Source organism: Capra hircus, chromosome 5 (genome assembly GCF_001704415.2).
Source record: "Capra hircus breed San Clemente chromosome 5, ASM170441v1, whole genome shotgun sequence".
NCBI lineage: Eukaryota > Metazoa > Chordata > Mammalia > Artiodactyla > Bovidae > Capra > Capra hircus.
This window is the reverse complement of record NC_030812.1, coordinates 78,852,640-78,865,848: the sequence shown is the minus strand read 5'-3', so window position 1 is coordinate 78,865,848 and position 13,209 is coordinate 78,852,640. Positions and strand designations below refer to the sequence as shown.

At 37.8% G+C, this 13,209-nt stretch overlaps 1 protein-coding gene across 1 annotated transcript in view; it reads left to right on the top strand.

Moving 5' to 3' along the window:
* Nucleotides 1-13,209, top strand: part of FAR2 (fatty acyl-CoA reductase 2) — a 92,127-nt gene that overhangs the window by 48,829 nt on the left and 30,089 nt on the right. Inside the window, exons 3-4 of the mRNA XM_005680707.3 lie at nucleotides 7,977-8,152; nucleotides 12,841-13,020. Of these exons, the coding sequence (XP_005680764.1) occupies nucleotides 7,977-8,152; nucleotides 12,841-13,020 (356 nt within the window). The remainder of the gene's footprint in view (nucleotides 1-7,976; nucleotides 8,153-12,840; nucleotides 13,021-13,209) is intronic.

Sequence of the window (13,209 nt, the reverse complement as noted above, 5' to 3'; positions counted from 1 at the left end):
TCTTAATTTGTCATGTACTTATTTGTATTTAATTGTACTCAACTTAGATTATATATATCCTTTTAAAATAAATCTTTCTTGCTCAAGAGCTGACTTATAAAATTCATTGACTTGTTTTAACTCAGCACTCTAAAATTTCAATGATAAATGTTCCAGGCTCTTCTTTCCATTGGGATACCAGATATTTCATAGAGATTGCCCTTTATTTTAAGAGACTCACCCCTTGTTCTTACAAAATAAAAATGTTAAGCAAATTTTGGTGGGTTATTGTGATTAAATAATAGTTATATTTGAAGAGAGGAATCAGTAAACTGAATAAAGATCAAAACCTCTCATGATTAGAAAAGAATGATAACCTAAAGTAGCCTTTAGAAGGTAGTAACCTCCTAGATGCCTCCCAAGTGAGATCATGTGGATAACAAATTGACTGTAGAAGTCCAAGCTCAGGGCTTCTACATTGTTTCAGAAGCATTATATAAATGTCATGCCCCTCAATTTTTGCCCAAGTCCTGTTTTTAATAAAAATGCAGTGCTAGTATTTGGCCACATAAGTCATACCTCTGTTAATTGAACCCCCAAATTTCTCTTTTTGTGAATTTTTTTCTTAGCGTTTTCAAATGTGTCTCTTGGATCTGGGCTATAAGTAACTATTGCCAAAATAGTCTCTCATGTTTAAAAAACAAATTGGAAGAGAAATGCTTCTCTGTGTAATGTCAAATCAATGAAACACTCCTAAACTTTCTAAGAACCAGAGTGAAGTAAGAAAGAAAGAAAGAAAGAAGGCAGAAAGAAAAATACCAATACAGTATACTGATGCATACATAAGGAATTTAGAAAGATGGTAACGATAACCCTGTATGCGTGACAGCAAAAGAGACACAGATGTATAGAACAGTCTTTTGGACTCTGTGGGAGAAGGAGAGGGTGGGATGATTGGGGAGAATGGCATTGAAACAGGTAAAATATCATACATGAAACGAAAAAAAAAGAAAGAAAAATGTATTGCTTTATTATCAGTTCAAAATGTTTAGATCATCTCCCAGCTATTATCTTTCAGTGACCACAGAAATGTGTCTTCCATCTGATATTAAGAGCATGGTTTACTAAAATAAAAAAGCAGCATTCTTGAGTGTTCAAACATAGCAAGTAGTTATTCAACTCTTTACCTTCTTAGTCCTGTGCCATTAAATAAAGAATATATGAGAAGGAAGATGATGAACTCTTAGAATCTAAAGTAATTATATTAAGTTCTTTATTAGTGGGCCTTCAATGAAATTTTTGAAATTTTATTTTTTAGCTCATTTTTATTCCACCTATTTTTTGCCTTTAATTGATGTTTTGTCCCTCACCTTACCCCTCCAAAAAAAAATAATAACTTTCAGAAGAGCTAATATCTATTGAGGATCCATTTGGATCATTTTGTCTGTCCTTTAGTCTTGTCGTTATTACAAAAGAAAAGGGTCTGCGCTGAGCCTTTCCATATCCCCTACCCTTGGCAGTTAATACAGAGGACCCATAGATCACTTTAAGTCTTCTTTTAGCAGTAGTTACCTGCTATCTTTTATCCCACCAACACAAAAGAGCTGGTAACCAATTTCAGGAATCAAACTCTCATTTATGGTCCTATTACTGTTCTTACAGTGAAGAGTGAAAGTGTTAGTCACTCAGTCATGTCCAACTCTTTGCAATGCCATGGACTGAGGCCCGCCAGGCTTCTCTGTCCATGGAATTCTCCAGGCAAGAATACTGGAGTGGGTTGCCATTTCCTTCTCCAGGGGATCTTCTTGACCCAGAGACTGAACCCAGATCTCTGGCATTGCAGGCAAATTCTTTGCCATCCTAGCCATCAGGCAGGCCTGCTCTTAGAGTAATTACTTTCAGTTTAACAAAGAAAATTTGAGTTGTTTCAATGAACTGGGTGCTGTCAAGCATAAAGTGATAAAAGAAGAATCAAGGAGTTTACAAACCAGAGGGTGAAATTTAAGTGCAGAATTTTAAAACGGACATGAATTTTTGGAGTTGGTGTTTCTCTAAGTATGGTATTGGACCATCAGACCTATCCATGGAGATGGTTAAGAAATACTACTCTTGGTTACATACCAAACTTACTGAGTCAAGATCTCTGGGGGTGGAGTAAGGGCATTGTGGGGAGAGAGCAAATTAGCCAAGATGGCACGTTCAGGCCCTCTCGCCCCACATTTTATAAATAATGACTATGGAACAGCTGAGATCATTTATAACACTGCACATGTGCAACACAAGGCACTCGCTTGATCATGAGCTACTTTGTGCTGTAGGCATATATAAGCTCTACCTCGAATGTGGCGGCTTCCCTGGGGGCTCAGACAGTAAAGAATCTGCCTGCAGTGTGGGAGACCCAGGTTTGATTCCTGGATGGGGAAGATCCCTGGAGAAGGAAATGACAATCCACTTCAATATTCTTGCTTGGAGAATTCCATGGACAGAGGAGCCTTGTGGGCCACAGTCCATGGTGTCCCAAAGAGTTGGACATGACTGAGCAACTGACACTTCACTAGAACATGGTGGCATTACTGCTGAATCACGGTTGTGTCTGTTGTGTTGGGTCAGCCATGAGGGGAGAGAATGTAGCATGTCTACTGCTGTGGCTGCAGCATCAGCCAGGAGAGAATAAATATGTCTGCAGTTTCTCTGGCCCCTCGAGTCTTCTTCCAGTCTCTTAAGTTGCACCTTGCCTACCCTGGGTTCAGTGAACAGTTTAAACAGTGAGACAGTTGGCACTGTGAGCAGGATCAGAAACAGAGGCATCATTTTTAATTGGTCCCTAGAATTTTCTTTTGCCTCTACAGTTTGAAAACCACTGATGTCTTGTAACTGCCCTGGGCTGTTAAAGAGGGAAATGAGTCATACATAGTTGTTCATCAGTTATTTGTGTTAACAATGCCACTAAGGAAGTTCTCAGCTTGGGATCAGTTAAAATCAACTTTGAAACCTGATGTGAAATGCAAACTCCTGGGCAGGGCCCAGTAATTTCTTACTTTGTGAGCATGGCATGGGGTCCAGGAATTTTTAGATGCGTATCTACTGATTTCAGTGCAGTTCACTTGGGGATAACATTTTAAAAAGCACTGACCTGTTGCATGGCAGTTGGCTGCAATCTCTAGCACTCTAGGCTTCGCCTACATTTCATGAGTATTGTTTTGTTAGGAGCTACAGCCATATGCTGGGATTCCAGATTAAAAGTTTTTTTTTATAGTCTGAGCCACCAGGGAAGCCCATGCCATTCATATTATCAGTTCAGTTCAGTAGCTCAGTCGTGTCCAACCAGCCCTATGGACTGCAGCATGGCAGGCCTTCCTGTCCATCACCAACTCCTGGATTGAGTCAGTGATGCCATCCAACCATCTCATACTATGTCGAGCCTTTCTCCGCCTGCGTTCAATCTCGCCCAGCATCAAGGTCTTTTGCAGTGAGTCAACTCTTTGCATCAGGTGGCCAAAGTATTGGAGTTTCAGCTTCAGCATCAGTCCTTCCAAAGAACATTCAGGACTGATTTCCTTTAGGATGGACTGGTTGGATCTCATTGCTGTCCAAAGGACTCTCAAGAGTATTCTCCAGCACCACAGTTCCAGGGTATCAGTTTTTCAGCGCTCAACTTTCTTTATAGTCCAACTCTTACATCCATACATGACTACTGGAAAAACCATAGCTTTGAGTAGAAGGACCTTTGCTGGCAAAGTCAAGTCTCTGATTTTGAATATGCTGTCTAGGGTGGTCATAGCTTTTCCAAGGAGCAAGTATCTTTTAATTTCATGGCCGCATTCACCATCTGCAGTGATTTTGGAGCCCCCCAAAATAAAGTCTGTCACTGTTTCCACTGTTTCCCCATCTATTTGCCATGAAGTGATGGGACCAGATGACATGATCTTAGATTTCTGAATGTTGAGTGTTAAGACAACATATTTATTCTCTTCTTTCAGTTTCATCAAGAGGCTATTTAGTTCTTCTTCACTTTCTGCATATCTACATATCTGAGGTTATTGATATTTCTCCCAGCAATCTTGATTCCAGTTTGTGCTTCATCCAGCCCAGCATTTCACATGATGTACTCTGCATATAAGTTTAATAAGCAGGGTGACAACATACAGCTTTGACGTACTCCTTCTCCGATTTGCAACCAGTTGTTGTTCTATGTCCAGTTCTAACTGTTGCTTCTTGACCTGCATACAGATTTCTCAGGAGGTAGGTAAGGTGGATGGTATTCCCATCTCTTGAAGAATTTTCCACAGTTTGCTGTGATCCACACAGTGAAAGGCTTTGGCATAGTCAGTAAAGCAGAAGTAGATACTTTTCTGGAAGTCTCTCGCTTTTTTGATGATCCAGTGGATGTTGGCAATTTGATCTCTGGCTCCTCTGCCTTTTCTAAATCCAGTTTGAACATCTGGAAGTTCAGGGTTCACATACTGTTGAAGCCTGGCTTGGAGAATTTTGAACATTACTTTGCTAGCATGTGAGATGAGTTCAATTGTGCGGTGGTTTGAACATTCTTTGGCATTGCCTTTCTTTGGGGCTGGAATGAAAACTGACCTTTTCCAGTCCTATGGCCACTGCTGAGTTTTCCAAATTTGCTGGCAAATTAAGTGCAGCACTTTCACAGCATCATCTTTTAGGATTTGAAATAGCTCAACTGGAATTCATCACCTCCATTAGCTTTGTTTGTAGTGATGCTTTCTAAGGCCCACTTGACTTTACATTCCAGGATATCTGGCTCTAGGTGAGTGATCACACCATCATGATTATCTGGGTCATGAAGATCTTTTTTTGTACAGTTCTGTGTATTCTTTCCACCTCTTTTTAATATCTTCTGCTTCTGTTAGGTCCATACCTTTTCTGTCCTTTATTGAGCCCGTCTTTGCATGGAAAGTTCCCTAGGTATCTCTGACTTTCTTGAAGAGATCTCTAGTCTTTCCCATTCTATTGTTTTCCTCTATTTCTTTGCATTGATCACTGAGGAAGGCTTTCTTATCTCTCTTTGTTATTCTTTGGAACTCTGCATTCAAATGGGTATATCTTTACGTTTTTCCTTTGCCTTTCACTTCTTTTCATAGCTGTTTGTAAGGCCTCCTCAAACAACCATTTTGCCTTTTTGCCTTTCTTTTTCTTGGGGATGGTCTTGCTCACTATCTCCTGTAAAATGTAATGAACCTCCATCCGTAGTTCTTCAGGCACTCTATCAGATCTAATCTTTTGAATCTCTTTCTCACTTCCACTGTATAATCATAAGGGATTTGATTTAGGTCATACCAGCATGTTTGAAACATATATTCTAAACTGCAGAACAAAAATTTTAAATTCTTTGTAATACTGGTAGTAATCTAGTAACAGGAGAAGGCAATGGCACCCCACTCCAGTACTCTTGCCTGGAAAATCCCGTGGACGGAGGAGCCTGGTAGGCTGCAGTCCTTAGGGTTGCTAAGAGTCGGACACGACTGAGTGGCTTCACTGTCCCTTTTCACTTTCATGCATTGGAGAAGGAAATGGCAACCCATTCCAGTGTTCTTGCCTGGAGAATCCCAGGGACAGGGGAGCCTGGTGGTCTGCCGTCTATGGGGTCGCACAGAGTCGGACACGACTGAAGTGACTTAGCAGCATGTTCTAGTGGTCTTCCCTACTTTCTTCAATTTAACTCAGAATTTGGCAATAAGGAGTTCATGATCTGAGCCATAGTCAGTTCCCAGTCTTGGTTTTGCTGACTTATAGAGCTTTTCCATCTTTGGCTGCGAAGAACATAATCAATCTGATTTCAGTATTGACCGTCTGGTAATGTTCATATTACCAGGCCTGGCTAATATAGTAAAATAGGACCCTAATTATTACTGTGGCTTCAGTTGATGCAGCCAATTCATTGATTTATATCAATGGATTGTAATCAATACCACCTCAATCAGAATACTTAAGCTTCTTTTTAAATTACATTATGTTCATTCAGATATCCCCTTTTATTTGAAAATATAAATCCATAAATAGGATGTTGATTGGGACTTTATTTCAAAAGTCCTTTATTTCAAAAGGACTTTATTTGGGAGAAATAGTAATTATCTCCTAAAACAGTAATGTTGTAAATGTATCTTTGTGCTGTTCAACATTGTACAGGTGGTCTGAAAGTATAGTACAATTTAATAATATTCTCTGACTTTTAAAGTCACAAAAACCCAGGACTTCCCTGGTGGTCCAGTGGTTAAGAATCTGCCTTCCAATGCAGGGACTTGGGTTCTATCTCTGGTTGGGGATTAAGATCCCACAACCATGGGGCAACCTGAGCCCAGGTGCAACAGCTAGGGAAGCCCCTCCATTCCACAACCAGAAAAAGCCTGCACACCCTAACAAAGACCCAGCACAGCCAAAGAAAATTTTAAAAATAAAATCATAAAAGCCAAAGGCAATAGAAAATGTTTGCATGGCAGCTTGCATCATCTGTGATCAGCCCTATTGCTAAAAGAGTAGACACTGAGTTCATCTTCCACATCTTGCTCTGAAGCAGTATCAGTATCTGAAGAATATCAGTATGACTGGAGAGCTGTTAAATGTCTTTCAAAAGAATTTAAATGACCTTTGTTGAGAATGTCCCTGAGATGCTTTATCAATCTTAGATGTCAAAAAGCATTGAAGAGTGGCCCAACTTTTGAATTATTTTCAGGATTATAGTAATACAATATTAAAAAGGCTGGCCCTACAGTGCAGGAAAATAGTAGCTTGGTGACAGATGTATATTATCCTGCCAGGTCAGTATGTGGATTCAATTCCCTTCCTTAGTTGGCTTCATTAAATTTCCAGGATGTCCTCTGAACATGGTCTTACCTGATACAAATGAGACATGATTTCTGTAAATACCTGAAATCAGCTTCTCATTACCCAACAGGTAATAAGAAGATTTACCTGGGGTAAATCTCTAGCGGCAAGGAGAAGCCTGCTGCTCAGGATCAAGGAACAGATGAAAACATTCTTTTGAAGTTAAAAGGGAGAGGAGGATTGTCTGTCTCCACGACTATATTAGTATTCAACCACATCCTAATTTTCTCTGCTCTTAACCTTTCTAAACGTTTAACCTTACTTTTCTTACCCTTACTTTTCACATACCAAACCATTACTACAATAAAGTTTTATTTTATCAAAGAAGATTTGAACCAAGATGATTTCATTAAAATTGTTATTTTCTGAGAAAATGGAAAATACCAATTCAACCTGAGAACTTCTGTGTGGAAGGGAAAATAGAGGCTATGTTTTACCTGAATAATTGTAATAAAAGCTATATCTGCCAGTACTCTTTCCTTTTCCCTTTATAAATAAATTAGAATATTAAAAAAATCAATTAAAATCTGATAAAAAGTACACGAGCTCATGTAATCCTCTTACTAGACAATAACTGCCATTTATATATTAAAATGAGATTATATAAAAATTTTATTTGTTTTACCCATTACAAATTTGCTTAATTTGTTTTTTTTTCTAATTATCTTTGTGCTTCTAAGTTCTCTTGTTAATCTGATCCAATTAACCAAGTTGTTTTGAAGCTGAGCTTATGAGACCTTACAGGCTGGTGATTTTGCTGGTAATTTGTCAAGGTATATAAAGGCTGGTGAGTTTGCCCTGAAACAGTATCTCCCAGGCAGAAATGGAAATAATCACCCTGTTTAAACACGAAGCTGTCTTGGAAGGGAAGAGAGGATGGTGCAAGATATGGATGACTTACCACCACTCCTTCACCCAGGAAGAGTTCAAAATACACTCCTTACTGGTCACTGGAACTTTTTCTGAATGTTTATCAAATTAAGAGAAGCAAGAATTATTCTAAGCTGACCTTGAATTCCATGAAATATAGCAGATGGCTGTCATATTATTACAACTAATAACCAGTTTTTGTAAATTAAAATGAAATAAGTCAGTGAAAATAAGAACATTATTGGTGATGATGATCTTTGATGATTTATATGTTTTAGCTGTTTGAAAAAGTCAAAGAAGTTTGTCCAAATGTGCATGAGAAGATCCGAGCTATTTCTGCAGACCTCAATCAGAATGACTTTGCCATCAGCAAGGAGGACATGCAGGAGCTTCTTTCCCACACAAACATCGTCTTCCACTGTGCCGCGACCGTGCGCTTTGATGACCACCTCAGGTACAGTCCCAGTCCCCTTTCATGACTTGTATTAAACGTGTGTGTGCACACGTATGTGTAAGTTTCTTCATTATTTCTATTTTTATAAAGATGTTCTCAATGAAAACAAAGCAGTAAATCTTTTCCAGAATCTTACCATCCACAGATAACCATTTAATATTGTGAAGACCATCCATTTCAACTTTTCTTTATGCATCTGTAATATAATAGACTTGTGTTCAATTTCTCCAAAAAATGGAATGATGTTTTTTGCAATCTGTTCAGTTTTATTTTTAGATATCTTTCATTGTCAACTGATAATTTATTATAATTTGTAATGACTACATGGCATCCCATTGTACATGTATATAATACACTCAAGCAGTTCTGTACTGAGGGGCATTGCTTAGCAGTTTCACTGTTATAAACAGCTCTGCGATGAACATCTGTTTATATACATTTTTTCCCTTCCGGTAAATTCCCAAAAGTGGAATTATTAGACACATGCCAGATATGTCCAGGTTATGGACAGTTTATATATTTTGACATATGATGCTAAGTTGCTTTTCAAAAAGGTGGTATGAATTTACACTGTTCTTGGGCATATGAGTGCTCATTTCTAACACAGTAGTACCCTATTATAATTCTTTAATTCTTTTTACCATTGTCAATATGAAAATGGAAATAGTATTGCATATTTTGTTTTTTATTTTTGATAATCAGAAAGGTTGAGAATGTTTAAACGCTGATTGACAGTTTATTCTTTTGTGAAATGTTTGTTTGTGTTCCTCACCTATTTTTCTCTTGAAAAAAATTTTTGGGGGTATATTTTAAGACTTCTTGGACGATTTAGAATATTAACTCTTCATCTTTTATTAGGCTCAAAATATTTTAACAGTTTATCATTTGTCCTCAGCTCTGTTTTTATTGTTTACAGTTTTCATAATTTCTTCTAGTACTTTAACTGTTTCATGTTTACATTTAAATCTGACTCATTTAAAATTTACTTACCTCTAAAGAAAAATTGGAAAATTCTATAAAAATAAGAGTGATGTGTATGATGTACAGTATTTTTTTAATATTAACATAGTTATTTTTTAAACAACATATATTAAATGATTTATTTTCATTTTTGTTTAAAAGAAAATATTATATTAAATGCCTATTTCTGAATCATTTTTTTTAATCCCATTAATTAGACTTTCTTTTCCAGTACCACAATATTTTAATGACTACTATTCTTATTTTATTAGGCAAGTATACACACATTTTTCTCTTTTTAAAGAATTTTCTTGACCATTCTCACCTCTTGACTAAGCTTAGAATAAATCTGCCAAGTTTGTTTAAGGGTTGTGAGTTTGACTGAGATTACCTTTACTATGTAGATTGATTTAGAAAAATAGCATGATTTAGACATTGACTTTTCCTACCCAAGAACAATGTATATCTTCATTCAATTTTTCTCTTATGATCCTTAATGAAGTTTCATAATTTTCTTTGTATAGAGCCTACTTATTAATTTGATATCTTTTAAATGTTCTTTTTTTGAATATGTGCCGTTCTTCCATTGTAGACTCTAATTTTTGTTTCTATACAGGAAAGCTAGTGATTTTTTTACGTAACTTTTAGACGTGAATGCCTTATTGAATTATTGTTCACCCCTGTTTTTTCCAGCTGCTTCTGTTTTTTCTCAGATATACAGTTATATAATCTGATAGTGATTTTGTGGTTGGCTTTGCAGTGATGGTATTTATTAACTATATTTTCCTCTCTAATGATAAGGCTGGAACTTCAGAGCAGTGTTAAGTAGTAGTGATTGTGAGCATTTTTCTTTACTCTGCCTTTAAAACCAGTGCTCCTTACTTTTCACCATTAAGCATGACACAGGCTATCAAATTGAAGTATATATATTTTTAAATAATTTTCTTCTTTTAGTGAAATTATAAAAATTGAACTAGAAATGGGTATTGAATGTCATTTTAATTTTTTTCTATATATATATGTACACACAATCACATATTTTTTTTCTTTTATTGAGTTAGAGTAATAGGTTTCCTATTTGTAAGGCCTCCCCAGGCAGGCATTTTGCTTTTTTTGCATTTCTTTTCCATGGGGATGGTCTTGATCCTTGTCTCCTATACAATGTCACGAACCTCAGTCCATAGTTCATCAGGCACTTTATCTATCAGATCTAGTCCCTTAAATGTATTTCTCACTTCCACTGTATAATCATAAGGGATTTGATTTAGGTCATACCTGAATGGTCTACTGGATTTCCCTGCTTTCTTCAATTTAAGTCTGAATTTGGCAATAAGGAGCTCATGATCTGAGCCACAGTCAGCTCCTGGTCTTGTTTTTGCTGACTGTATAGAGCTTCTCCATCTTTGACTGCAAAGAATATAATCAATCTGATTTCGGTGTTGACCATCTGGTGATGTCCATGTGTAGAGTCTTCTCTTGTGTTGTTGGAAGAGAGTGTCTGCTATGACCAGTGCATTCTCTTGACAAAACTCTATTAGCCTTTGCTCTGCTTCATTCCGTACTCCAAGGCCAAATTTGCCTGTTACTCCCAGTGTTTCTTGACTTCCTACTTTTGCATTCCAGTCCTCTATAATGAAAAAGACATCTTTTTTGACAGAATGTGGTCCACTGGATAAGGGAATGGCAAACCACTTCAGTATTCTTGCCTTGAGAACCCCATGAACAGTATGAAAAGGCAAAATGATAGGATACTGAAAGAGGAACTCCTCAGGTCAGTAGGTGCCCAGAAAAATGTCTATTTCTGCTTTATTGACTCTGCCAAAACTTTTGACCATGTGGATCACAATAAACTGTGGAAAATTCTGAAAGAGATGGGAATACCAGACCACCTGACCTGCCTCTTGAGAAACCTATATGCAGGTCAGGAAGCAACAGTTAGAACTGGACATGGAACAACAGACTGGTTCCAAATAGGAAAAGGAGTACATCAAGGCTATATACTGTCATCCTGCTTATTTAACTTCTATGCAGAGTACATCATGAGAAACGCTAGGCTGGAAGAAGCACAAGCTGGAATCAAGATTGCCAGGAGAAATATCAATCACCTCAGATATGCAGATGACACCACCCTTATGGTAGAAAGTGAAGAGGAACTAAAAAGCCTCTTGATGAAAGCGAAAGAGGAGAGTGAAAACTTGGCTTAAAGCTCAACATTCAGAAAACGAAGATCATGGCATCCAGTCCCATCACTTCATGGGAAATAGATGGGAAAACAGTGGAAACAGTGTCAGACTTTATTTTGGGGGGCTCCAAAATCACTGCAAATAGTGATTGCAGCCATGAAATTAAAAGACGCTTACTCCTTAGAAGGAAAGTTATAACCAACCTTGATAGCATATTGAAAAGTAGAGACATTACTTTGCCAACAAAGGTCCATCTAGTCAAGGCTATGGTTTTTCCAGTGGTCATGTATGGATATGAGATTTGGACTGTGAAGAAAGCTGAGTGCCGAAGAATTGATGCTTTTGAACTGTGGTGTTGGAGAAGACTCTTGAGAGTCCCTTGGACTGCAAAGAGATCCAACCAGTCCATTCTAAAGGAGATCAGCCCTGGGATTTCTTTGGAAGGAATGATGCTAAAGCTGAAACTCCAGTACTCTGGCCACCTCATGTGAAGAGTTGACTCATTGGAAAAGACTGATGCTGGGAGGGATTGGGGGCAGGAGGAAAAGGGGATGACAGAGGATGAAATGGCTGGATGGCATCACAGACTCGATGGATGTGAGTTTGAGTGAACCCCAGGAGTTGGTGATGGACAGGGAGCCCTGGCATGCTGTGATTCATGGGGTCGCAAAGAGTCGGACATGACTGAGTGACTGAACTGAACTGAACTGTTTTCTTAATTTTGTATGAAACATATATTTCTAGAAAAAGAATTACTTCAATATTATCATATCCTTATGTTAATGCAGCTTTGTGTTCTATTAGGTAAATTTAGAGTTTTAACATTTTTTTTAACTGAAGTTGATTTACAATGTTGTTTTAATTTCTGCTGTACAGCAAAGTGGTTCAGTTATATATATATACATATATATGTATACATTCTTTTTTATATTCTTTTCCATTAAGGTTTATCATAAGATACTGAATATAGTTCCCTGTGCTTTATTTTAGAAACTTGTAATTTATCCATCCTATAAATAATAGTCGGCATCTGCTAATCCCAAACTCCCAATTCATCCCTTCCCCACCTCTCTCCCCCTTGGCAACTTCATCTGTTCTCTATTGACATCAATTTTATATCTGACCTATACCTTTGCAAAAGAAACATATTTATCCTTTTATATTAATTGTTGCTATCCTCTAGTTTATTTGAATTTTCTGACTTAAGGTAGATGCCTAATTTATGTTTTTTATTCTTTTAATGGCTGCTTAAGAAGTCCCTTTATAAATTCAGAGGATTGTGATTTTTCTTTCCTTCCAGTTGATTTAGAATCAGATGACTTCTCAGCATGTATCACAGGATTTATATGCACAAAAGGCATCATCAACATATAACATATTCCAAGTATCATATAACTGTATGGCCATGACTCATACTTTTCTTCCTGGTCCTTCGATGCAGCCACAAAACTCAGATGGATATGCCAGTTACTGCAGTAGGTGCAGCTCCAGCAAAACGGGATGTGATTTGCCTCACTGTATTTCCTTTTGCCTAACCTTCTCCAGACATGCTGTGCAGCTTAACGTCACTGCCACCCAGCAGCTTTTGCTCATGGCCAGTCAGATGCCGAAGCTGGAAGCCTTCATACACATTTCTACTGCCTTTTCAAATTGTAACCTGAAGCACATTGATGAAGTCGTCTATCCATGTCCTGTGGAGCCAAAAAAAATCATTGACTCCATGGAGTAAGTTGGGTTACATGGGTGGTGGGGGTGAAGGGAGATGGGCTTTCATTCATTTATAAGGTAACACAGTGCGATACCCTGGGAGCAGAATGCTTTGAAAAGGTGCCAGCTTCAGCTCCCTGACCTTGCTAGTCTCTGTCCCCAGTGGGGAGTAGAGTGCCTCTTGATGGAGGAGAATAGGGATAGAAA